General features: G+C 62.3%; 2 protein-coding genes across 2 annotated transcripts in view; both read right to left on the bottom strand.

The window, feature by feature from the left end:
- Positions 1-517: 517 nt before the first annotated feature.
- On the bottom strand, positions 518-12,001 carry MSANTD1 (Myb/SANT DNA binding domain containing 1). Its single transcript, XM_014559764.2, has 5 exons — positions 11,755-12,001; positions 10,893-10,978; positions 7,323-8,747; positions 3,549-3,824; positions 518-2,072 (listed from the first exon to the last, which is right to left on the bottom strand). Exons 3-5 carry the CDS (start codon positions 7,574-7,576, stop codon positions 1,832-1,834), a joined length of 771 nt encoding a protein of 256 aa, XP_014415250.2. The 5' UTR covers positions 7,577-8,747; positions 10,893-10,978; positions 11,755-12,001; the 3' UTR covers positions 518-1,831.
- Positions 12,002-15,927: 3,926 nt separating this feature from the next.
- HTT (huntingtin) overlaps positions 15,928-26,578 on the bottom strand; it is a 123,437-nt gene continuing 112,786 nt past the window's right edge. Inside the window, 11 exon segments of the mRNA XM_032493076.1 lie at positions 15,928-16,726; positions 17,485-17,645; positions 17,810-17,972; positions 19,666-19,771; positions 20,127-20,340; positions 20,492-20,606; positions 20,879-21,069; positions 23,127-23,282; positions 24,771-24,900; positions 25,023-25,153; positions 26,155-26,237. Of these exon segments, the coding sequence (XP_032348967.1) occupies positions 16,513-16,726; positions 17,485-17,645; positions 17,810-17,972; positions 19,666-19,771; positions 20,127-20,340; positions 20,492-20,606; positions 20,879-21,069; positions 23,127-23,282; positions 24,771-24,900; positions 25,023-25,153; positions 26,155-26,237 (1,664 nt within the window). The 3' untranslated portion in view covers positions 15,928-16,512.

The following is a 26,578-nucleotide window of genomic DNA, read 5'->3' as shown; positions in this document are numbered from 1 at the left end:
CCCTCCGCCACAGAGCCTGCGACTCGCTCACCAAACACACCGCTGCCTTTGGTCCCAAAGCAGGACGCTTTGTCCCAGGAGGTGGGCTCTGGGCAAATGCCCCTGGCTGCCCAGCTCTGCTCTCTGTGCATGGGGCGCCCAGCCTCTCCCTCCTGCAGGCAGGTCTCGGGCTGGCCTCTGCAGCCCCCGTGACCACAGGGGCTCCCGATTACTGCCAGCTGACCTCAGGGCCACTGGAGGTTCAGGTGAGCTGGTGGCTGTCACACCAGGATGACTGTGGCAACCTCCTGACAGGGACCCTGCTTCCACTCCCCATCCTCCCCAAAAACCCGAGAGTCGGCCAGGCAAAGCCAGAGGGAGCTTCGCCCACCCGCCACGCCCCCGGAGCCCCGTGGTGGGCCAGCAACTCGCTCATCCAGGGCGAATTCGACATTCCATGTAGAACAAAGAACAAAAGGGTGTTTCTGCTCACCGCCCCCTTATACAGGGTGGGCCCGTGGCCGTCACTGACTGTGCACCCTAAGAGGAATCAAGGCAGGGACAGGATGAAGCCCTCAGCCTCCAAACCGAGGCCGTGAGGACAACGGGTGTCCTGTGCTCTGGACAAACAGGCCCGTGGACAGGTTGTTGTGTATCTCGGGGGAATTTTAATAAGCCCAGATTCTTCCCATACAGAGAAAAGCACCAAACCCAGGAGTCGAGGTGTCTGTTCTTGGTGGCCAGCTGTAATCTTCTGTTGGGATGTGTCCCTGACAGCATGGACGCCCTACCAAAGTCACATGAGCAGTGGCCTCTCCCCACCTCTTCCAAACAGCTTCCCTGGAGCTGCCAAGCAGCTGTGTCCCAGGCTCGGGTCCCCGTCATACCCAGAAGACAACTCACGACTCTGCTGGACCGCTTCTTCCAGCTGCACCTGCACCGCTGTCCTCTGCAGCCTGGACCGGAAGCCCAGCAGCTGATGTGACGCCGGCGGGGGGCGGGGGGGTAAGGGCTTCTGGAAAGGCTCCACCCCCGCACCCCAGCTCCTCTCCCTCCCAGATGGGGTTCTGAGTGTGGCTGCCGAGACCTTCCTGGCCGGAGCGCTCCCCGGGCTTGGGGAGCGCAGGCCTCCCACGCGGTCGCTGCTCCGGGTGCCACGCCCCCCAGCTGTGTGTGTCTGCGGCTGACCCCTCCGGGTCTGCATCCTGTGGGCAGCCCCGCCCTCCGGGCACTTTCACAACCTGCTCTGACCTCCCTTCTCTACTCACTGGCTTGTCTCCCCAGGGCCAGGCCTCCATCTCATCCCCCAACATCCCTGGGCTGGACAATTGAACGGGGCCTTCGCTTTTATGAGTGTTGTTACAGAGGAGGACTTGGGACACCTGGCGTCTCCGGGGGAGGAACGCGGTGCGGACCCTGGGGTCTGCCCCGGGGACAGAAGCTGTCCAAGGACAGATGCAGCAGGCTCAGGCAAGGGAAAGACCTGCCTCGGAGCTCTCTCCACCTGCCTTGCTCTCAGATTGACCGACCTGCTGCCTCCCTCCAGGCCTGCGCCCGTGGGCTCTGCTATCAGGGAGTGATGGAAATTACACGTTTAGCATCCAGAGCTGTTTCAAGTACCATCAAGAGTGAGGGTGCTGGAGAGCAGGTTCTGGGATGTTCCCACGGGGAACAACCCGGAGTTAACCCTGGAGTGCTGGCCCTGAGCCCAAGGGGGGCTTTAATGCTGCAGGCAGGGACTCGAGAGCCCCTTGGAAGGAAGTTTCCCCCAGGGCAGCCAGGGCTGTGAGGGGGCAGGCGGGCGGGCCGAGGGGGCGTGTGCCAGCAGAGCCCCGCCAGCGCCAGCGGCGGCCTAGACGCCGGCCTTGGCGATGATCTTCTCGAGCAGGCCCATCATGCGTTCCTGCAGCTGCAGGCCCTGCACCTGCAGGATGTTCTGCTGGTCCAGCACGCGGCGCACCTCGCGGCAGGTGTCCTCCATGGCGCGGCCCAGTCGGCGCTGCTCCTCCAGCATGGCTTCCAACAGCCGCAGCTTCTTCCTCTGGAAGTGGCAGCCCTGCCCCTTGCGTTTCTTCACGGGCCGCTCGTCCGACCTGGAAGGACAGCACCGGTGTGTGGACAAACAGGGCCCAGGGCGGGGGAGCCAGGCCCTCCCCAGGTGACACAGTGGGCAGACTTGGGGGGTGGGGGCGCCCTGCCACGAGGGCACCCCAAACCCGCGCTGGGCGGGTGCTCGGGGGAGAGGCCACCCCAGAGCGGGACAAGGCTGGGTGGGAGGGGCTGCTGGGCAGAGTGCCTCCCCTGGGAAGACAGAGGCCACCAGTCCCAGCCGGCCTGGGGCAGATGGGGAAACTGAGGCCTCTGAAGGAAGGGCCTGGGCCCCTCATCTCCCAGCAGCCTGTGGTGAGGCCAGCATGCCCTGGGGGTGGAGGCAGGGGGACAGGCACCCACAGGGGTCAGGCCACAGGCTGCCCCCCAGGACCAAAACCTCTGGTGGGCAGGCAGTGGAGGAGCCAAGGCCCACAGCCTGCACTCTGCTGGGGGTGGGGGGCACCCCGGGTCTAACTGGCCCCCACTGGGAGGCAGGGAGCTGCCAAATCCCACCAGACCCCCAGGCCCTGCCTGTCCCCTGGCCCCAGCCCTGCACTTCCATGCAGAACGGTGACCCAGCCAACCTCAGGGGCAGCCGTCAGTCTGGGAACTCAGCTCAATCCCCATAAACCTTAGGCTTCCCAAAGACACTTCTGTCAGAGGCCTCTGCTGAGAAATGCCCCCAGGAAGGGGCACTGGAGCAGCAGCCCTGACACGCGGGTGTCAGACTGCAGGGACGCCCAGAGGTGCCGTCCCCGCCTGCACGTCTGGCAGCTCAAACCCACACCCTTCCCGTTCTCTTCCCCACTGGCCAACTCCTATTCACCCTTGAAAGCCCAGCCAAACGCCACCTCCCGACACCCCGGCCCCACACCACAGGGGTGTGTCTCCCGCACACTGTCGAATGGCATCTTGAGGTTGGCCCACGCACAGTGGGACACAATGGACAGGCACATGGGCCGGGCCCGCCCACCGCAACCAGGCTCCAAGGACCCCCTGGGGGCTCAGTCTGACACCCCTCCCTGGTGCTGAGGACTGGCCGGCCAGCCAAGCGCAGGGGGAAGGGACCCCAGGGGACCCCAGACCCATGGTCTGCTTGGGGTGAGGGGACCCTGAGAGCTGGAAGCCAAGGGGTGGGCCAGGTGCCCAGGTCTGTTCTGGCCTCCACAGTGCCAGTCCTCCCTGGAGAAGGTCCTGATTTATCCCCATGTTACAGAGGGAGACTGAGGCCCAGAGAGGTCAAGGACTTTCGCAAGGCCCAGCAGTGACAGCCAGGAGACGATCCCAGTCTGCGGACTCGGCAGCCGGGCTCCAGGGACCACCTGCCTTCCTGCCCTCGGCCTCCCTGTCCCCGGAGGCTTCTGCACACCACCTGGGCCTCCAGGGACGCGGTCGCCACGCCCCTCGCAGCTCCCAGCCCCTCCTCCTCCGGCCTGGCCCTGCTGGCTCGCGTGGGGGCGGGAGGAAGCGCACACTACCTGAACTTAAGGGACAGTAAGCTGGAGGAGCTGTCGGAGCCATCGTCCTGGAAGCGGCCTTCGTAGGAGCACTGGTTATACGGTAAGTACAGAGGGGTGGACTTAGCAGACGGCGACAGGGACGCCTCGGTCTGGGACGTGGACGGCCCCGGCTGCTGGCCGTCCGGCACTTTGCCATCACAGGACTCAGGGACCTTGGCCAGAATCCTATCAATGGCTAGGTAATAGGGCCAGTCGGGCGGGACGGACTCGCTATCTGTCATGCATTTTAATTTCCTGAAACGAGAGACACAAGAGCCAAGGGTGAGAAACAGCCGGTCCTGGCCCTGCCCCGCCGGCCCTCAGCAGAGGGGCCCTCGGGGCTCCGGACCCGGGAGCCGCGTGGCACAGGTGGGAGCCACTCTCGGCCTCCTCAGAAAAATCGGCCAGGCTCCAGGCCAAGGTGACAGTGGACTTAGGAAGAATTCAGTCTCAGGACCTACAGCGCCTTGGATGCGGAGAAGGGAGAGCGCACCCCGTGCGGACAAGGCGATCTGTAAGTGACGGACCTTGGGCTGATTCCTACCACCCTCTCTTTGCTTTCCTGTTTCCTGAACTCTGCAGTGAACAAATACTGCGTTTAAATAAATTAGCCAACAACAGTAAAATCCACAACACAGACATGGGCGTAAAATGCGATGAATAACGCAATGCGATAAATGTGCTTTTCTAAAGAGGACGCCTCAGGAGCAAGAAGCTCAGGAGCCAGGGGCACAGGCTTCAGTGTCCAGCAGATCTGAGTCTGTGTCTGTCTCCACCACTTTGCTGTGTGACTGTGGGCAGGTTCATTAACCTCTCTGAGCCTCCATTTTCACACCAGTAAAATGGGGATGACCAAAGAAGCGAGCTCCTCAGACAGCTGTTGGAGGATTTAAGGAGACAACGCCCGGTGCCTGGCAGACAGCAAGCCGTCCAGGTACCGCTCTTGCCTGAAGGTGGCAGGAGGAGCAAGGCTGGGCCTGACGGACTCCCTTCCCACTGCCTGACACCCCCATCGCTACTCAGACCCCAGGCCGAGGGGCTGCACGGCACAACTCTGCCCACCCGGGCCTGGCACCCTGCCCAGCCCTGCAGACAGGCCCTGCAGGCCCCTGGGACTTGGCTGTCCCCTGGGAGGTGAGGGGTGGGGAGATGGGGCCACAGGACAGCAGGGCAGCCCGGGCCAGGCCAGCAAATGGGGGCGGTGAGGGCTCTCTGCCTCTCTGAGGCCCAGGGTTGCCTGTGCCCTCAGCCTCAGTCTGCAGACCCCCCATTCCTGACCCACATTCCTCCCAACGTGGGAAGACCTTCGAGCTACAGAGTGACCCGTGGCCAGGTGGCTCCTGTCTCCTAACATGGGTTTTCTGCTAGGATGTGGCCGTGGTCACAGCGCTCACTGGAAATAATGAGCTGACCCTCTGAAAGAATCACCCCTGGCGGGGGGGCCTGTGGCTCAGGCAGCAAGCAGAGGCTGGCCATGGCGGGAAGTGGCCACCTCAATAGCCACTGAGCAGTGTCCTCAGCAGGAAGCCAGGAACAGACCATGTAGGGACGGCCACGGGACCGCTGCCCACCAGGAGGCTGTGCACACACCAGGCACAGGGGCAGATGACTGCACCCTCCGCCTGGGCTCCCCCCAGCCCTCTGGGACCCCCAGCTCCTGTTTGCCCACCCCAGCCAGCCCACTCCTTGTAGAAATGAGGAAAGGCCTGTCCCTAGTGCAGGAAGCCCCTAAATGGTATTCCAGTGAAGCACGCTCCACGGAACCAGGCCACCGCCCAGGCTTCCTTAACTGTCAACCTTAATATGTAAAGAGCTACTATGGAAAAATAAGAAGAGCCTTTGCTGTGGGAAGCTCTGGCTGTCAGGGGTGGGGAGATAAAGAATGAGTCAACCAGCCAAAGCCTGGGAAGGGCTGTGCGGCCTTGGGCAAGTCCCCCTCCCGCTGTAGGCCACAGTCTCCCCCTCAGCGAGTGGGACCTGGAAGGGGCTGCTGTGTACAAGTGTTTCACAAACTGTGAAGTGCTGTACACGTGTGCAGCCTGCACCCCAGGCCGGACTGCAGTGGCGGGCATGGAGGCTCCAGAGGAGGCCAGGCCCCGCTCTGCCACACCTGCATCTCCTGTGGCCTCCATAGCCCACATCCCCAGCCTCCCAGAGTGGAACAGAATCCTTCCCCTGGGACCCTGATGAAGGCTTTCAGGGTAAATAACGAATAACCTGGCCAGACACCAATCAGAGCCCATGAGTTACAGAGTCAGAGAGGAGGCCAGTAAAACAGCCAGCGTCACCTCTGCGGCCCCCTCCTCGCCAGGCACCGAGGGGCGCTGGTGAGCGGTGGGGCGGGGGCGTCTGCGTCTGTGCCTGCAGACAGCTCAGGCCTCCTGTCAGGAGTGGGTGGCTGGCATCTAACCTCCTCTACCTGAGTAACTCTGATGCCTTCGGACCCCAGCAGCTGCCTCCTTTCCGCCCTAGGGCCTGGCTGGGGTCGAGGCTGTGGGTCAGAAGTGGCCTTTGGATGGCGCCAGGCTTGGGACCTGGTCCTCCAAGGGCCAAGAAAAGTTAAATTGATGCAACTGAAACAGGCTTTGGTTGTTCAGGACCATGGGGAGCAAGCCTCTGCATGTCTCCATGCTCCAGAGGGGCCCGGAGCCACAGGCCCTGCAGGAGGGGTGAGGGTCTCTCCTTGTCTATTTGCGGGGGAGGGTCCTCTCACCCCTAGAGCGTGGTTCAAGGTGCCCAAGGCCAGCCCGCAGGGCCCAGTCCGCATGCAGCCCTGGATGGATCTCGTTCCCCTGCCCGTGGCAGCCACAGCTGGGACCAGCTGGGCCCCTGCACGTCCTCCTGGGACAGCCTCCCCCCACCTCCAGACACGGGCAAGCCGCCCAGGCCGCCCACAGGGCCTGTGCTCATGGTGCCACTCTCCCCAACAGCCCTCATTCTGGCTTGATGTTTACCCTGCCCATGACCCTCTCCACACTTGTGACCTTGGCCCTGCCCATGACCCTCTGCAGATCGACCTGGGCCCCACACTCCGAGCTGCTGGGCATGTGGGGCCACACTGCTCCTTCCCGGACGCCAGCACTGCCCTCACTGCCTGGAGCCCCGTGCTTGGCCCTGACTTGGTTTTACCAAGGATGCCAGGGCAGGGGGCCAGTGTGGGACAGGGCAGGGGCAGAGATGTGTCCTTCCACAAATGGGGCCCATCCCAGGAGCGGGAGCCCCCTGGACACTCGAGGTTTCCCCATGAGCCCTCCACACCCCGCCCCGGCCCTGAGGCCAGTGCTGCACGGTGCTCACAGCTGGCTTGGCGGATGCTAAGATGACAGCACATGGGGACAGGCGGACTCACAGGCCGGGCAGCTGAACCTCCTTCACACCTCCAGCCTCGGGTTCCCTGTCTGCACAGCAGTGCCTGCCACTCTGTGGCGCCTGTGCTGGCCCTGGGTCTCCCCGGGGCGGGTGTGTGCAGGCCAAGAGGGTCACTTGTGGGGCCCAGGGGTAGGGCAGTGCCAAAGGTGCCCTGGGGGTGTACCCTGGCCCAGGGAAGCGGGATCAGTCCCAGCCCTGCCCTCGCTGGGCCTCAGTCTCCCGACCTCCCCGCCCCCCAGTGACTTCTGCAGGCCCCTTCTCAAGTATAGGAAGCCAGAGGGGACCCACGGGGCCCGGCCTGGCTGGGACCCTCGGCCTTCCTGACTCAGCTCCGGGGACGCGGAGCAGCCCCGCAGCCCGCGCTGGGCGGGGCGCTGCGCCCACCTGTACTGGAAGGTCATGTTGGTGATCTTGATTTTGATCTCCTCACCCAGCCGGCGCTCGCCCGTCATCTCCAGCAGCCTGCTGGCCATCCGCTCATACACCTTGGCGTTGCGCTTGGTCTGCTTCAGCTCCTCGAAGAACTCCTCCCAGACGAGCATGAGGCCGCGCATCTCGGCGTCTGTCCAGTTGCGGGCCCGCCGGTGCTTCTCCGCCTGCGGGGACGCGAGGTAGCCGGGCACCTCGGCCGCGGCCATGCCGGAGGCACCTGCGGGGTTAAAGAGCGTGCTCGCCGGCCGCCCGGGGCCTGCACGCTGCAGGAGCCCGGCTCCTGGAAGGCAGCTCCTCGCTCAAAATGGGGCCTACATCTGACAGGCAGGAATTTAGTTAAAAGCTTTTAAACGGGAAACGTCATTTTGATGTCACGTTTCCATAGCAACAGAGCAACTGCATAAGCTACAACAACAGAAACCTTTTAACTGAAAGCGCAGGAATCAGGGCCGCCCTGATGGGCCATCAATATTGCAGCGAGCAGACCAGGCCCCAAACTGGCAGCCCAGGCCCCCGGCCCTGCCTCCCACCCCAGCTCAGCCCCGGCCCCCCCAGTGAGGCATCCCCGCGGGGCAGGCCGCGGCCCCCACCTCGGCCCGGCCAGGCTCACACAGGTGGGGGGCCAGGAGCACACTGGGGTGCAGCAAAGTTTGGGGACGGGGAGACCCAGAGGACAGACAGGAAGACAGAGGGTGCGAGGGGCAGAGAAGGACACAACAGGGAAGACCCAGGAACACACCCTCAGGGACCCACAGGGACACACTAGCAGGCCACCCCCACCGACCCACCCATCCTCCGGCCAACATGCTCACACGTACGATATAAACGTAAAACCACCAGGCTGGGCAGGAGCAGGGCTCCAGCCACCAAGCAGACCCCTGGCTCGGCCCCGTCTGCCTGCTTCCCTCCTGCAGGCGAGACTCCTTGCTGGCCCGGGTGAGGGGGTGGGCTGAGAAGCCAGCGCGGTTCTTGAGGCCAGAGTAGCAGGAGCAGGCGGTGTGTCCGTCCCACCCAGGGCAGACCCACCGCCCTGACTGCCTGGCACCAGCACCACCCGTCACCAGCCCTGCCTCCTCCACCTGCCAGGCAGGGTGCTCCTTGGACCCCACAGAAAAGGGTTCAGTAAAGCTGAATCAAGGAATGAACAAGCGAAGGTTAATTCCCCTCCTTTCCCAGCAGGTCACCGAGACTTCGCCTTTGGACCTACTGGCAAACTCATTCATTCTTCAAAACCCTGTTCTGACATCGCCACCTCTTTAAAGTCTTCTGTTCCACTGTGCTCCTTCTTCCCTTTTTCCCTCCTGCAAACTGATCCTACCTTGAGCCAGACATTTATTTTCTGCCATCCAGTTGTGTGTGTGACCTGGGATCGGGCACCTGCAAAGGTGACAGTGATGAGAATTTGCACACTGTCTGACACTGGGCGTTGTTCCAAGCACAGGCACGTGTGTTTTCTACTTTGATCCTGATGGTGAGGGAGGCTGGCACCATATTTATCCCCATTTTCAGATGAATAGGGTGAGGGGCAGAGAGGTGGGGTCACCCTGTGGGCAAAGGGCCGAGCTTGGCTTGAACCCTGGCAGGCTGACTCGGGGCTGGGTCTGACCCTCTGCTGTGCACCCCTGGGCAGGGGCACACATGACGTAGCCAGTGCTAAGTGCTGCATGCCTGGGTCAGTGCCCCGCCGTTTCCTGGGGCTTCCTAGGAGGCCCCCAACGCTGACCCTGGACAAAGTGGCTGCTGCACTGGCTGGGGTCCTTGGCTGCCCGCCCTCAGCCAGGGCTTGACTGACAGTCAGAGCCAGGGAACATGGACGCTGACCTCCAGCACAGGACAAAGGCAGGCTTTGCAGAAGGACACTGCTGGGGAGAACTGGCCAGGCCACCCAGCCCAGCGCACGTGAAGGGGCAGGAAAGGGGCCCCGCCTCGGCAGGCCCGGCTAGCTGGGCAGGAGGCCAGAGCAGTGGCACCTGCAGCGGCTGCAGAGAGAAAGCGCCACCTAAAGGCAGCAGGATCCAAGACGTGAAAGATAAACTCAAGAGGGGGTTTACCAGCAAGCGCCCTGTGCCTGGGGACCCGTGGCCGCCACGCGGTGCCCAGCCCCGCCCCCAGGCCCGCCGGCCCAGCGAGCCCACCTGGCACCTGTACAGTTCTGGCAGGGGCCGACCTCGGCTGGGAGGGCTCTCAGAGCCCAGGTTGAAACCCCCGCAGGCGGCAGAGGGCCCTCCTCAGGCCTGACCACACGCAGGGGCATCCTGGTCTGAGGCTGGGGTGGGGCGGTGTCCCCGACCCTGTGCCCCCATGTGCCCTGCACACGCCCTCTGACACCCTGCGGGAGGGGCCAAGGCCCCAGGCAGGAGGAGGGGAGGTGCTCAGGACGGGGTGGGCCGGCCAGACTCCCTCCTCCCTGCAGTCAGCCCTGGGAGTGCAGAGGCAGAGGACAGCAGGGGCACATGTGGGCACTTGGAGGGGCTTCTGCATCCCCCCAGTGGGTTCCCAGGTCAAGGCCTGGTCCTGCCATCAGCTCTCTGTGGAAGCCACTCCCTCTCTGGGCTTCAGTGGTCCCCTGGGGACATAGGGACACCACCGCCTGGCTGCACATCACCCCCTAGGAAGGCTCACAACTGTGCTTCTCCAGGCCTGGGCACCTGGCACAGAGCACTCAGTAGTGTTTGCAGAGTGAATGAGTGATGTTAAGGCCCACCTCTTTCAGGAAGCCCTCCCACTCCTCAGGCAAAGGATTTGACCTCCCAAATGGCCCTAGAGCTGGCTCTCTGCCCCACCCGAGGACTCTTCCCCAGCCACATCCCAAAGGGCAGAGCGGGGCTGCCTCACAGGGCATCCCTGCACCAGGGTGGAAGTCCACAGGAAGGCAGGCAGAGCCGGCTCAGGGTCTCAAGCCCAGCTCCACTGACTCAGCATGTGACCTGGCCACCCCTACCCCTCAGCCTCTGTCCTCACCCACAGTGGGAGCAGCAGCTCCTGTCTGGATAACTCTCCATTGCTGGATGTGGGGCTGGTGTGCAGAGGGCCTGCCTGCACCTCCAAGGCCCTGGGGTCTCTACCCACTGCCCCTTCCCTCCCGGCCCCAGTGCTCCTTGGAGCTTTTGGAGAACTGGGCAGAAGATGGCAGCTGGCCTGGCTGGGGACGGTGATCAGTCATCAGGACAGCTGGCCCCAGTGCCTCCGAGCAGCAGCAGCTGGCCTATGGCATCACCGCCTGCGCTCAGGGCCCTGAAAACCAGGCAGCCCCAGAGGAGGCAGCTGCACACCACCCTCCCCTGCCTTCCCCTGAAGCCGACCCGTCCAGGGGAGTCGGGGGAGAAAGCTGGACTCCGTCTCTTCTCAGGCCTCAGGGGCACCAGCACCCTGGAGGCGCAGCCCTGGAGACGCTCCCTGAAGCAGAGCCCTTGCTTTGGGCCTCCAAGGACAAGAAGGGGCAAGGCTGGGAGCTCAGGGAGGCAGGGCCAAGCAGCCCCGCAGGAGGCCCTGCCTGTCCTTGGCTGGGGAGGGGCTCAGTACCTTGGCACAGCTGCATGGCCCGCTGGGCCCCTCAGTCTCTGAAGGAGAGGGAGGCAGAGGGCCCAGGGCTGGGCGCCCAGCAGCACCTGTGGGGAGAAGGGGAGTCAGGCCTCAGCAGGGGGTCCTGGGCCATGAATGTGCTCAGGAGGGGCTGGTGCCCTCCAGGCCTCACTCTCCCCTGACACGGGAGCCCAGGGCAGGAAGGGGGCCTCCAGCGCCTTCCAGGAGCAGGCAGCAGGGAGCTGAGACCGTCCCAGACGGCGAGAGAGCTGGGCAGAGGAGAGGCCCAGGGGGCGTGGGGGTGGGGCCAGGCAGGCAGGCAGGCAGGCAGGGCGGAGCGGTGGGAGGGCAGGGCAGGAGGATGGACCACCGGGGCGGAGAGGGGCAATGACCCCTGCTGGCACCACCGTCCTCTCCGAGTACTTGGGGAGCCCAGACCCTTAACTTTCGGTCCTCTGCCCCGGTGGGCAGGCTCCCACCCAGACTCCACGGCTCCACTGGGCCCACCCATGCCCTGAGCACCTTCTGGGCCAGGGTGGGTGCAGGCCTGGCTGGTGGTCCCTCCCATCCCGAACTGTGTGAGCTGAAGGCCTGGGAACACCAGGCCCCTAGAGGACGCGACATGGGGGAGCACATCTGGGTGGCCCTGGGGCTTCCTGCTTGGGGGGCCAGTGGTGGTGAGCCATCCAACCAGACGGAGGACAGTTTGGGGCCCGAGAACTCGTGGAAACTGCAGGATACGTTCATTGTTTCCCCAAAGGCGTCTCAGTTGACCCCACAAAGCAGGCCCATGGCCACACTGCCCTGAGGGGTGAGGCACGGGCCGAGCCCCTCCATACCCAGAAGGTCAGTCTGTCCTCACCTGGACCAGGGCGGGGCGGGTAGAGCGTAGGTAGCCCTGAAGTCTGAGAGGCCGTCGGGGGCCCTGGAGCTGCCACAGAGGAGACAAAGTCGGGGATGTGCAGAGTGACTCAGGTGGCACTGGGGCCAGCGTGGCCGGTCCACCAGCCCCAGCAGCCAATGCTCTCCAAGCAGCTTCCTGCCCACAGTGCTCACACCTTCAGCCCACGCACAAGTCACAAGCTGGTGTCTGCAGGTGAAGACCACACTGTCCCTGTCTCCGTGCAGAGGCCAGGCTGTCTGTACCCACCTGTCTCTCTGGGCTCCTTGGTCGGGCTGCAGGCTGCCCACTGCCATCAATGCTCTGGAACTGAGGGGACTTCAGCCAACATTACAAAGCACCTGCCGGGGCAGCCCACAGCCTAGGGTCTGTCTGGTAGGAAAGCGCCTGTGCTCTGAGACCACCACCGCGCCGACTGCCGGTGCTCCCGACGAGGCGCTCACAGAGCTAGGGATGGCGCCCACGTAGCTGCGTGGAGGACTTGCAGGAGGAAGTGGTGTTTGGGGTAGGAAGAACTTACCAAATGTCTGGGGCAGCACCACCACACTGGAGCCCAGGGCACGGGGGCCATGAGCTGGACAGGGCCAGACGGGCCATGAAGGGGGCTCAAAAGCCAGGTGGTGGTCCCTGTGCGAGCCTCCCCAGGACCTATGCCAGCCCCAAACACCCCTCCAGGGCCCTGGGCCAAACGCGGAGGCCGAGATTCAGGGTGGAAACCACACAGCCCCGTGGAGACTCCGTCACGGAACCACCGCAGCTTTCCAGCCTTGTGTGCTGGGCAGAAGGGTGGCTGCGCTGTGGTCCGGGGCCGTCACAGGAAGCACCAGCTGGCCCCCAGTCCGGCACAGAAAGGGCGGTGGGCTCGTGCGGATGAGGCAGCAGCTCCTGCCTCCTCCTCAGGAGGGTCGAGGTTGTCCGTAAGCAAAGCAGGCCTCACACGGCAATTCACAGTTAAATTCTTTTCCTTTAATTTGGATGTACAATGTTTGCAGAAGTTTAAAAAATTAAAATACACATCTCATGTCAATCCTCCCCTCTCCTCTCAGAAACAGGTCTGGGCCAGGCTCCGGGGTGCACCCATCACAGCCCTGCCGGCTCCCAGCGCAGGGGGGATGGTGGGGACAGTGGGGACAGGAAGGGACAGTGCCGCGTGAGCTCAAGCCCTGCCGACAGCTGCTCCACACGGTGTGAGGCAGCGAGTAGGGACAGGTGGCCCTGCTTGGCTCACAGACAAACCACCCGCGGCAGGGGCCACTGGTCACTCAGTTTGCAACGGGAAACTCTGCACTGACTGTCCAGGGCCAGGTTGTCCCAGAAGCACTTAGGGGAAAGAAGTTCCTTCAACTGCACTAAAAAGTGACAGGCGCACGGGAAGTGTCCCCGAACCTTCCAGGCCACCTTTGGTTGTCACCACCACCTAGGGGCCCCTTCCTGCTGAGCCTGTGCCCAGGCAGCGGGGGTGGCCCCCTTCTCACATGGCCACCCCTGTGGTCTCCAGCAAGCATCGGCGGCTTTTGAGGTGGCGCCCCCACCCCCACCCCCACCCATCGCTCCAGCAGACAGAACCTCCAGGAGTCTCCCTGGCCAGTGGCTGCAGTTTTGGGCACTCACCACAGAGCACAGGACACGAGCCAGGAATAGATGCTCACGGTATCAAGAAGACACGACATCCACTCCCGCCAACCACACAGGACCAGCACACGGGACCCAGCCCCGAGGAAGTCTCCCTGAGAGCTGTTTCGGGTCTGTCCTGCCTGAGCCAATACTGGGGCTCGTCTAAGCTCCCCACGGCCCTGAGGGCTTGCAAAAGACGCCGTGAAGGGGCCTGTGTGGTGAAGGGTCCGTCAGGGCGCAGGGCCTCCTCTGATGCTACATTCTGGGTGTCTGGAGGTGTCTCAGTGCAGTTCTCTCCTCCTGGAGGGACACGTGTGCTGGCAACAGTGGGAGAGGACAGCAGTAAAGGGCACTTGGCAGCTGGAAAGGCCCAGCACAGCTCGGAGGGGTCGCGGCGGGAGGAGGCACGTTTCTGAGAAGACGCGTGCAGGTGCACTGCCAACCGACTCTACCCTGGTTTTGCTCAAACTCTTCCTGCTGATGTTGCCAGCAGGAAACCAAAAACACACTCCTTCCCCCGAAGAAAACAAAAACCTGATGGTAAATTAATGATATTTTCAACAAACTTTGGATTGGGAACACGATTTGTGCTCGCTGTAAACTTCTAGGGGAGCGTGATGCAGTCTTAACCCCTCTTGCGGAGGGCTGACCGTGTGGACTGCTCTCTCAGTGGGGTTTAATGAGCGATGACCCACTCCCGAGACATCTTAGCCAGGGAGCCGACTCCACGAGGCAGGTCAAGGGATAGTCAGCTTCTACAAAAACCGGACCAGCCACTCCTAGAAGCCTTGTGCACTTGTGCCTGGAGATACACGTGCCATCACAGGCACGCACCCACTGGCAGTGATCCCATTCAAAGACCCACACCCGTTTTGGGAGCACACTGGCAAGCCTCTGGGTTGGCACCTATGGCCAGCGCGGGGCCCCAAGCCTCCAGGTGAAGAACTGATGGTTTCAGTTCACGTGGTAAAGAGGGGACAACCAGTTAGGCCCAGCTGAGCCCAGGGTCAGGCTTCCTCAAGACAGGCCGGATCTTCCATTCGCAGTGTGACTGCAACAAGTGCAAACGTCTAAGAGGACACAACACCCGCGCCCCTCTCCCAGCTGCTGAAACAACGCGTGCGGCGAGGCAGCCATTCTGGAGCTCTCCATGTTCATGAACGTCCTAGTGGGCTTGCTATGGGAAAGGCCGGATGACCACCAGGGCCAGATGAAAAGGGAGACGGTGGCTGATCCTCTCGCTTCTTGTTCAAAGCCGCAGTCCCTCCTCCACGGTCCTGCCCGACACGCAAGCTGTTTCTGCAGCTCGTGCCCTGGCTGGGTGAGGCGTCCGTTGGGGGCCGGGGGAGGAAAGGCTGCTCTGAGGAGGGGCCCCTGCAGCCACCCTCACGCATACACTCTGCAGCCCAGCTGGCCTCGAGCAGTGGCAGTGGGGAAGGGGCGGGTGGGGGCAGCTGGCTGCATGCGCTGCAGTGAGACATGGGGATGCACAGACAGACGGGAGGGTAGTTAACCACACACCAGAGGGCTCCTCCCCTTCGCAGACCCTGGAAAATGGCTTTGGAATCACCTCCCTCACCAGTGAAATACCCAAAACCTGGCTGCACTTGAGCTCTTGACCAAACTGACCAGCACAATGGCGACCAACAACCGGCCCGCCTCTGGGGACCTGAAGAGCCCTGCTCCCAAGCACTCCCCCAGCCCCTGCGCTGGGTCACCGGGTCACCTGACTGTCTGGGCTGCATCTGCATTTGGTGATTTGGCTGCTCTGGGCCCCGAAACTGCTGGCCCAGGGGCCGGGCTGGGGCCAAAGGGGCAGCTCTGGGATCATTCCTGCCCTTTCCAGGTGAGCCTGCCACTCATCCAGTGGGCACAGATCTGCACTCTGCTGCACTGAGAGGAGGCCGTGGCATACAGGCTGAGCTGGAAAGGGGGCCCGGGAGGTGCTGGGGTCTCTTTGCTCTGGACCATGAGGGGCAGATATAGCCTGGTTATACCCTTGGGGCGGCTGGGCCAGGCGTGCGCCTAGGCCCCGACATGCAGGAGGGGACACGTGGGATGTGAATCCCAACCCCAGCTGGGCAGCCCCTGGGGAGACCACAGCCCAAGCCAGCTGGGGACAGGAGCCGGGGGACGACAGCGTCTCTGGATCCAACAGGCTGCTCAAAGCTAGGCGACCTGGCTGGTCAGCTAAGGGAAGCTGTCCCTTACTGGTGGGTGAAACTTGAGAGCTGTCCACGCCTTGGAGCTGCGGGTGGGCATGGAGGGGTGCTGCCCACGCACAGGAAAGCCGAGCGGGCACCTTCTCAACCCGTAGTGGGGCGGGGTGGGACTCCTGATCCGGACCTCTGCACGCTGGCCCTTGTCTAAGTTCTAATTACACGTGAGTGCATAAAGGGAGCGGTGAGAGGACCTGCCGGGCAGAGCGCGGCTCATCTTGTGGAGGGACCGCCCTGTCCACCTCCGCAGAGGCTGCAGCACCCGGCAGACTTGGCAACGCACAGATGGTACACGGGCATAGAAAGTTACCTTAAAATTAATCTCTTTACTGATATAATTAAATTTTAAATCCTGAGAAGAAAACGGAGACAGGGAGGTACGGCAAGGGGTGTCGCGCTCCCAGCCGCCCACCTGGCCCACACCATGGCGTCAAGTCCAGACGCCGGAGCGCCAAGACCCCAGCCCCCGGCCTTGCTGGGGGGCACAAGGAGAGGCTCTCAAAAGCCCGATGGCATCACCTCCCGCCTGCGGGACAGCAGAGGGGCCAAGGGCCAGCCCGCCAGGACTCTGAGCAGAGGCAGGAGCAGCTGCAACCTGGCGACACGGGCAGGCTGAACACTAGGAGGAGGGTAAACACCCGGTTAACTGGCGTCTGACACTAGCTCTAGCGTGAAGGGTTAGCAACACGGCTGCTCTTGCTCCTGTGAGGACTCAGGCTCGACCCCAAAGATCACTGCACGTGTACCCGCACACGGCCTCACGGCCCTGGCAGGGCGGGCGCGGCCCAGCGCCCTGGGTGGCAGAGGGAAGCGCACGGCGCCAAGCCACCCAGTGCAGACAGGTCCCCGAGGTCCTGGCGCCACCCTGCGGCCACTCCGTGGGCACTCAGTGCGTGGCAACCTTGTGGACATTCTGCAAACAAGTCAGCAGTCGCTGATATGGGTTTCCTGGAGCCGCCACCACCTCAAACACAGACTGGAAGGCCCTGCGGTCCAGCTCCTCCTCTATCTGGTGTCTGTAGAAGTCTGCGGCCACCAGGCAGAAAAGGTTCACGTCCACCCGCTCCAGCTTGCCCATTCTGCTGACCACGTGGGGAAGGCTGGAGGGCAGTTAAGGGAGCAAGGCTGCAAGCAACGGGAGACGGCCTCCCTGTCCTGACCGGGGACGTCCCACCCTGACCCAGGCTGAGAGGCTGGGCCGGCCCGAGCGCCAACAGTGGCATGGATGGGACGGGCCTGGGCCTTGCCAGCAGCAGCTGCCTCCTACCTGGGCTCCTGCCGGCAGGAAGCCGGAGCCCTGGGGAGGCCGCTCCTCTCAGCAGCACTTACCTGGCCCAGTCCCCCACACAGTGCCGGCGGCCGGCGCCCTCGCAAGCCCTGCTCCTGCACCTGGAGCGCGGGGCCATGCTGCCCCAAGCCCGTGGTCAGCGCCAGCACCCTGTCTGCTCGGAGGCTCTGTGGTCTGCCTGTCGCGGGGAGGCTGACAGGAGAGCCTCCCTTTTTGGCGGCCAACACTTTTGGGGTGGGAATCAGATCCTCACTGAAGCTGTCACCCAAGAGGGTGACAAAAGGCACGTGACAAAAGATAATGAGAAGCAGCAGGCGTGACGTACCCGGCTGCAGGGGCCCCGCGGGTGGACGGGAGGAGCCCCCCCGCAGTCCGGGCTGGTGTGGGGAGCGCACGTTTTGCTCCCTTGGGGTTTAGGGCAAATGCCATGTGGACACCGGGGCCTTCTGCAGAGGCTAGGCTTCCCACCCCTTAACACCTACGTCAACCTACACACTGCCTGAAGGCTGTTGGGGTGGCGGCAGCGGGAGGGCCGGGCAGCGCCTGGCCCCGGGACCCAGGGAAGGATACATTGCTGAAACCCACGGGCTGGTGGAAGCACTGACGAAGAAGCAGGAGAGGCTCCACACGGCCATGGCGACCGGGGTCCTCTGCGTGAAGTTGGAGAGGGACAGCATGACCCAGTCCCGGACCATGGACGACTGCCCCGTGCTGTGCAGCGTCTGGAACACCTGGGAGGGAGAAGAGCCCGGGTGGGGCGGGGGTGGCCACGCTCAACACCGGCTCTGGGTGAAGAGTGGCTGCCAGCTTCCAAGGGGAGGAACCTGCTAGTCCCCGGGGCCGACGTGTTCAGAGGGTACAAGGCACCCGTCCGGGAAGGGTGGCTGGCCCTCACCTGGTGCACCACAGTGGCCATGAACTGTGGGTATGGCTGCTGGTTGGATAGGAACTCTCCAATGACCTTGTTCATGACGTCCTGGGGTGGGAAGAAGTCGTCGAGAAACTGGGGGAGGATCCGTGCCACCACCCTGGCTTCACAGGGGAACCCCTTCCTGATCCTGCAACGAAGGGAGCACGGGTCAGAGCCCACCCTGCCTGGGAAAGGCCTGTGTCTGACCTACCGCTTCACAGGCTTCCAGCAGCAGGGCCACAGCAGGTCTCCTCCGACACTGACGGGGGGGGGGGGGGGCAAGACGGCACTGCCTCCTCCACTGACCCCCACTCCAGTGACACGAGGATGGAAGCAGGGCTAGGGCTCGGGCTTCCCACCCAAAAAGGGATCCTGTAGTAACCGGCAGAACTGGTCTGGGCAGTGATGTCACAGGACCCGCCCCTGTTAGGGTTTGTTCTCCCCCATCCATGAACTCCCAGAACTTCTCGGTGTCTCATTTTGACGCCACGGCACTGTGTTAGGAGCCTTCCTCTTACCGACCTGGCCCTGGGTGCCCTCCTGCCCACATCCCTCAACACCCCCTAGGGTTCACCCCTCGAGCAGTGTCCTTCTAGGTTGGGGGGGAGCCATCATGCTACTCAAGCCACCGTCCCATTAGCACAAGCAGTTGGCCCTCTGTATCTGCGGGTTCCACGTCGGAATCTCCATCGGTGGCTGGCTGACTCCGTGAATGCGGACCCGCGGACTCAGAGGGTGGATGGCGCTGCACCGCTTTATATAAGGGCCTGCGCGCTGGCGGATTGTGGCATTTGTGGGGGGCCCAGGACCAACCCCCGTGGATTCTGAGAAACGACTGTGCAGAAGAGTTACGTATGACTGCAAAGCACTGGAAGTGACCCAGAAACTGGCCCACGCCTCCTTCGGGTGTGCTGGGATCCACCTGCCTGCAGAGACCAGCTGTTGACAGCGTGGGCGAGGCTGCTGCTCTGGACAACACCCACGACTGAAAGTTAGCTTCTGTCAACCCAGAGTCTGCCCCTGAGTATCTGGAGAGTGGTCAGGCCAAACGCTGCCAGCAAGCGCTGGAGTGTAGGCTCCACATGGGCAGGGGCTTGAGCGCACACGCCCCTTCTACAGTCCCACATGGAAACAGACCCTGTGCTTAGCTTTCAGGACACCTGGCCTGGCTGGAGCACCACGGACTACGTTCTGTTGCGTGCACTCTTGTGAACTCTGCTGACGGAGCTGGCCAGGGCTGACAGGGTGAGCGGAGCAGACCTGGCTTCCCCAGGGCCACAGACACACAGTGTCCCCTGGACCAAGAGGCCTGGGGCAACACTCAGGCCCCTGGTCGAGGTCTAGCCTGATAAGGCACCCAGCCTGCCGTGCAGGACTGTGAGCTGGGCCAGTCCAGACACAAGGGCACACGTGTGGGGGGCAGGCCATCATCATAAGCTCTCAAATATGATTTTGTTTATTGTTTAAGTTTGTCCACCGAAGACACCTCCTGAGCCATTTTAACGTGGCCAAAAGGCTGTGTGTGCCACCCCCCCGCAGCCCTGCTGGTCACATGAGTGAGCCTGGGGCTCCTCTGTACAAAAGCAGCAGGGTCTGGCAGATAGGTGTTACTGACCGGGCCCCACGCCCAGTTCTCCAGGTGTCCGTGCGCCCCTCCCGACACCGCACAGCCGGCACTGCCCTCGTCTTTAGCAGACGGACGCGTGCCTGGGCTGGCCCTGGAGCCCAGGACTCTGAAGCCCCGGGGGCGGGGTCTGGGGCTGTGCGTCCCACAGAGCCCCAAGGGTGGCCCGAGCACACTCAGGGCGCAAGCAGGACGTGGACAGCGGCTCCGTTCTCACCTATCGAAGAGGACAGACACGCGCTCCATGGCCACAATCACAGACTCGCTGTCAGGGGCAGCAGCGCCGGGCCCTGAGCTTCTGCCTGGACTGGCCTTCTCCTTTCCTGAATGAAATAAAGCCGCTGAGTTCTGCAGACTGTAAAACGGACAGGCTCTGTACACAGGGCCTGGAACTCACACGAGAGTTCATGAACCCCCGGGGATGGTCTGAAACCAGGTGACGGGAGCCCCCAGCAGCCCAGGCCCAGCCCAGCCCAGCCGCACAGGGTGCAGCGGCCAGTCTGCAGACCCGCTCCCAGGCGCAGTTCTGACACCCGGACAGCTCTGTGACCTCGACCTGGCCACCCCTGCTCTAGGCTCCAGCGTCCCCTGTGAGAACGGGGGGACCGTGTTCTGCATCCCACGTGGTCTGGAGGGCGGGGGCACTGACCCGCCAGGCACAAGCGGGCCGCTGCTCACCGGTGTACATGCAGGTGAGCATCAGGCCCAGGGCCGCCATGGCCCGGTGCGGGCTGTGAGCGTTCACCCTGTCCACGCTCAGCTTGACCAGGGACTCTGCGTCCAGCCGGGAGAGCTGCTCGGAGAGCAGGAGGCGCTCCAGGCCCCTCAGGACGCAGTGGTAGATGATGGACGGAGTGGACTCCTCGCTTCCGGACAGCATCACCCCACACATCTGAGCAGAAGGAAAGGCTTCCGAGTCAAAGAGCCACTTCAGGCCTCCTGTCTCTCGTGTGTCTTCCCCCAAACCACAGCCACCCCAGGGTCCCACCCCACAGGTCACAGGGCACTCCCCTCTCCAGAGACAGACACCCAGGTCCACTCACCTGGATTATGGACGCAGAGAACTCTGGCCCGACGTCCAGAGGGTAGTTCTCAATCAGGTAGAAGGCAGTGGCGCACATCACCAGCACGTGCTGCTGGCTGTGGGTGTTTACGCAGCTAAAAACAAGACAGCAGCCAGGTTCAGCCACAGACGGCAGGCCGCTCCCGTCTGATGGCACGCGGCGTCCTCCCGTCTCAGCGCCTTGGCTACCTGCCCGCCTGGGTTCCTGCCAACTCCTGCCTGCGCTCTGGCCCCAGTCTGACGTCCGCTTTGAAACGAGTAACATTGTTCTTCTCACTGCCCGTGCTAAGAGCCCCCACATCTGGTCAGACCCCAGAAAAAGCCCGGGAGGAACACAAGAGCAGGAGGCCGGGCAGCCCCAACTCACTGGGCGATGCCCTTGAGGCTGGAGAGGAGATAGTCGCTGACGACGGGGATAAGCTGCTTGGCGGTGTCATCCAGGAGGTCGCACTCCAGCACGTAGAGGACGCCGTGCAGGGCTCCCACCCTGCTGGGCAGGTGACTGCTCCTCAGTGCGCTCTCCAGCAGCCGGCCGACTGGCTCTGCCACAGCCTTGTCCTAGGGCAAAGGCACACAGCAGAGGCTAGCCCCACAGTGCGGCGGGAGCCACGAAGGGGGAACTTCACTCCACAGTGTGCAGAACGCAGTCCTCACAGTGGGGCTGCCCGCCATCCTCCACGAGGCCCGGGTGCGGGGCTGGCGCTGGGCTGGCGCTCCGGGGCTTGGATGTCGGGAGGGCTCCTGGCACCCTCACCGATGGGGCGGCCCCCTGGGCTCACCCACTGAGCAGACACCCGCTCCCCTGGGGCTGGGGTTTGGTGTGTGCCCAGCAGGGGGGCCCGCAGGACCCGCCCTCGATAAGAGCCCTGGTGCTGAGTCTCTAAGGACCCTCCCTGGGGACAGCACTCCACATGTGCTGTCACAGTGTGTCACCGGGGGACTGAGCGTGGCTGGTGTGACTCCATGGGTCAGGGTTCTGAAAGCGGTGCCTGTTTCCTCTCTGGACCTCGCCCAGCCGGCCTCTCCCTTCCCTGATTTTGCTGTGCAACCTCTCCCTGTGGTAAATCACGGCCCAGAGTGAGTGTATGTGAGCCCCGTGTGTCCCTCTGACAAAGACCCAGGCATGGCCCTGGGGAACCCCAACCACAGTTTATACTAACGTGGACCAAGACGTCGTCTCATTCAGCATCCAGGACAGAGTGAAGGAGACACCTGAGCCCCCGCACCTGATCCTCCCCAGGGAAGATGACTGCGTCCAGCGCAGAGGTGAGGCAGACACGGCGGTTTCACAGACCGCCGCCCCACCTAGGGACTCGCCTCGACTGCTGGCTGAGGGCCTCGCCTCACTCTGCAAAACCACAGAGGCCGTTCGGCCCGCACCCTCCCTAGACAGGGTCCTGCAGTCCCTGCGGGAGGACAGTGCCAGGCTCCTCCTCCCGCCCACACCAAGCCAAGGCCTCCAGTCACCACCAGGACCCTCGGGAGGGTGCTGCTCCCACAACCCTGGGGCAATGTCTCTAGACAAGCTTTGGAATGCTGATGCTGCACCAGGCGGCACAGGCCGAGGCCTTAGGCCGCATCCTGAGGGAGACCACACCACCACTGCAGCCCAGCGTCACCCGGCCTAAGCCTCTTTTTAAAAAACAATGATTCCTCATTGGATTTCCTGACAACACAACACTTGCCTGTGGGGATCCAGGCCTGAGCACAAAGGCACAATTACCAGCAGCTGAAACTCCCGCAAAGACGAAAGGCCCCTTCAAGTCCAGCTGCTGTCACGTCCCTCTCCACACCCAGAGAGCACACATTTTGAAGAGCTGTGCTCATGGAGGAGCGCCAACGGACTCACTGTCCCTGTTCCCTGGATGGTGGCACCAGCGCTGAAGGCCAACCAGGAAGGATGACACCTGCCTGGGCCTTGGCTCAGAGGGAGAAATTCTAGAGGGGAGCAGTCGGGAAGGAGGTGAGGGTCAGGGCCCCCATAGAGACAGCAGCTCAGGCCCCACGTCTGTCCAGTCCCGGCTGGTCAGGAGCAAGTACCTAATGCCCGGCCTTGGCCTCCTCAGGCAGATGGGGTCACATTTTTAATACACTTTAAGAAATAGCAGAGCCCACGGTAAGTACTTCATGTGGCTACATGACATCCATTCAGCAACATGTGTGCTGACCGGAGCACAGACACGGGCAGGTCCTGACCAACCAGGGCACAAGGAAGGAGGGCTCAGAAGAAGGCCTGCCTGGCCCCGCGCTCAGAACAGACCCGCGTCCAGCTCTAGGGGTGGGAGGGCAGGGTCCCGGGAGGAGGCTCTGTCACCTGGGCAGCACAGGGTCTGCAGCACTTGAAGACGGGAAAAGGGCGCTGCGGGTTGTGGGTGACGGTGCAGGAGTTGTCAGCCAGGACCCCTCGGCCACGTGGAGCCCATGCGGGGACGGCACTGTGACAACCTGAGGACCTGGTGGTACAACTGTGACAACCTGAGCCCCACACAGGCTCACCCACATGACACTCCAGGCAACGTGGGCAAAGGCTCAGGGTGTGACCGGGTCCCCTGACTTCTGTCGTCCACCATGCAAGTTAGGCCAGCCAGCCGAGGCCCCGAGCACCCACCACTTACCATCCCAAGGACGGCGGCAGCCTTACAGGTGGCGGGCACGAGGTACTGAAGGAGAATCTCGTCTTCAGAAGGGTGCACCCTCCGCAGCTCTGAGAGCGTCAGATACATCATCTCAAACTGGTTGCGCTCCGTGAACAAGTCTGAGACCACGAGAAGCTGGAGACAGGACATTTGGACAGGAAGGAGCGAGTTACACCATCTGGAAGTACGGGACACGGTCCAAGACATGTGCCTAACACGCAAGAGGCAATAAAACAGGAGCCCTGCGCAGGAGCCCTGACCAGGAAGGAAACTGACAGGACTGGGAAACCTACAGTGCAGGGCAGTCACGTGCCAGGAGGTGAACGTGGCCCTGGACGGTCGTCTTAGAAACGCCCGAGCGCACGCGTGAACTCACACACACCCAGGCACACCCACACACCCAGACACACCCACACACACCTGAGGCCCCCGAGCGCACGCGTGAACTCACACACCCAGACACACCCACACCCAGACACACCCACACCCAGACCCACACACACCTGAGGCCACTGGCGTTGGAAGTGCCTGGCAGCCAGGGGACGGGCTCTCGAAGGCCCCAAAAGAGGGGAGTGGGTGACTTTCAGAAATAAGTGCTCAGGCAATGGTTCTTTTGTCACCCCAAAATGCTCTGTTTTGCACATTACACCAAAACATGAACATCAGCTGGGTGTGAAGGCCCCTGATCTGACGCGCGTGGGGGGCTGGGGCAGCCCCTCCGCCAGGCCACAGGAGTCAGCAAAGCGGCTGAAGGAGGTCCTAGGTGGGTGGACGCCTGAAAGCCTCTGGGTCACAAGGTCAAAACCATTTCCCAGAGACACTAAGACCTGCTGGCTCGTCTCTCCTGCGCCCTCCCAGCCGCACGCTGGCGTTCCCTAGGCGTCACCTGATACAGACTGAATGCAGAGCAGATGGGAGCAGCCAGCTGACTTCTGATGAGCCAGACGTGAAAGAGACTTGCAAAAATGTACAACAAGGCTCTTCTCATTACTTAAATTTGTTTTAAATAGTAATTGTTACTACTTTTATTTTTAAATGAATAACTCCTTGTTTTCAATTTAAGATCTTTAGCAGTGCTTGCCGCTTGTTGACTTTTTTGAATCAATTTGTAACTTACATTGCAAATTAAAATTACAGTTCTTAAAAAAATCTCAACTTAACCAGATCTGAAACAACTTAAAAACCTTTAAAGGAATATTGAGAAAAACAGACTTTTTAAAAAAAAACTTCGTCATTACCAAAAAGAGACATCTTTAGGCAGAAAACAAAACCCTGTGCTGCACAGAGAGCGAGGATGGTCGGTCACCGGGCACTCTCCTTTTGGCCGAGCCGAGTGACCCAGAGAGGCCAGCGCTGGGTAAGGAGCTGTTTTAAAACACCTCCCAATTCTGCAAGCACTGGTGGGTGTCACCCCAGGAACCAGCGCTCTCTGGGGTCCCCACTAATCTCAAGGGTGGAAAGGACTCGCCAGGCCGACTGCTGGAGAACCACCGCTCCACATCAACGCTCCTCCGGGGCTGGCGGTCGGGGGGCCGCTGCTCACCGGCCCGCGGGGAGACAGTGTGGACAAGGACCTGGGCCGTCAGCTCCAACGGCACCTCCACCAGGCGCGGGGTCACTCACAGATCGGACCACTTCGCTCATCAGGACGGCGGGGGTCCTCCTGGCTGAGCCCGATGGCAGGATCCAACGACTGTACAGCTCAAGCAAAAACTGAGAACAGGAGTGGATGTCAACTCCAGCCCGGTGTTTCCTGCCACACAAATTTCCCCGTACGAAGGGGAGGTTCATTTTACAAGGCACCCCAAACAGGTCAATGACCAATAAGAAATTTCAAATTGCTTTAAGACTAAAGGTCTAAAGGCGGATGGAAACCTGGAGTTGACTGGAGATGTGGGTGGTGACGTCGGAGCCGGGGTGTCGGCCTCCTCCTCCTCCTCCTCGTCCCACTCCTCCTCCCTCAGTGGCGTGATGCTGTTCCCCAGCCACACAGAGTGGATGGACACCTTTGGGGACACAAGACACTGGGCTCAGCGCTCAGGGCCAGGCAGCGGGTTCCTTGAGGCTGGGCCACTGAGCTGCAGGTACGGCCCGAGGCCCGAGGCGAGTGGGCCCCCACCACCTAGCAGGGCTCATCCAGACCCAGGGGTTCTGGGCAGATGGGGGAGCAGGGCTGGAGAGCTCCGCCTTGGGGACTAAAGACCCAGAATGAGGGGCAGTCAGCCACACAGGTGCGGCTGAGGAGTCTCTAAGAAAGGACACTTCCACTCCTGAGGGACATCAGAATAAGGAGTTGGCAAAAACTGAAACCGAACGTGGGATTTCTTTTCAAAACTGGCCCTCTCGCTGGTAGTCATTTATGGTAACCCCATTTTTCTGAATTGTTTGCTCCCTACAGATGCCAAAGGGTGATGCGCTTATCCCGAGAGGGCAGGGTAGGGAGTCGCTTGGGCCCCTGGGGGAGAACCTAAGGGGGGCAGCACGGTGTGGGAACAGAGCCCTGCTTGCTAAGGGGACCAGCACGGTGCTGAGAGGAAGCCCGTGTTAACAGCAGCACCCAGCCTCAGCCCAGTGCCACACTGAACCCTCCCCGCCTGACTGTCCCCACTTTTCTGGAGGAACTGGATGCAGTGTACAGTGACCTTCCCAGTAAACATCAACCTGGCGACCTGGCACCAGGAGCCACCACCCCCGCCACACCGGCTGTGCCACCGCGCCTCCCACCAGGCCGGCCACTGGGATGTCCCCTCCGACGGGTCCACGTCCTCCCACGTCCTCCCACGTCCCCCTTTCTCCCCACAGACCGACGCTCACTCGCTGCTCCACTTACGCTTATCATTACAGACGGAAAGCACCTTAGAGCCTCCTGGGACTGAAGAATGTTAAGTAAAACAAATTAAAGCAAACCTTCCTCCTATTTATAAATGCATTCAAGCTTCCTCCAGACGGAAACCGGCCCAACGAGCCGAGGGCAGGCAGCAGAGGAAAAGGGGGCGGCGAGGCTGACCTGGCCAAGCAAGTAGCCCGTGCTACCCAGCTCCCGCTCGGGGTTGATCTGCAGCAGGAGCTTGTCGTGGCTGACGAGGGCACCTGTGGGGAGACAGTGCAGTCAGTGCCACCCCCGGCCACCAGGACTGCGTCCCGCCCTGCCTGGTCCGACCCCAGGAGCTCAGGGCTTCCTCTGTTGCTCCATGACCATTAGGTGGGAAGGACCAGTGGAGCAGCGGTGACTCAACTGTCATTTCTTCTCCACGACAAACCAGCTTCAGACCCTAAACGGGAACCGGCTGTGGGCTGAGCTACAAAAGCCTAAGAGTGAGTAGCTGTGGATGAAGCAGCCACCCAGCTGGCGAGCCCCTGGGGCCAGAGGGCGAGTCTGTGGTCAGCACCTCCCGGAACTGGCCTCGGTGACCGGACTGTCCAGTCGAGCC

This window comes from Camelus ferus, chromosome 2 (assembly GCF_009834535.1).
Source record: "Camelus ferus isolate YT-003-E chromosome 2, BCGSAC_Cfer_1.0, whole genome shotgun sequence".
Classification (NCBI taxonomy): domain Eukaryota; kingdom Metazoa; phylum Chordata; class Mammalia; order Artiodactyla; family Camelidae; genus Camelus; species Camelus ferus.
Note: the sequence above shows the minus strand (reverse complement) of the source record. Positions and strands in the feature narration are given on the sequence as shown.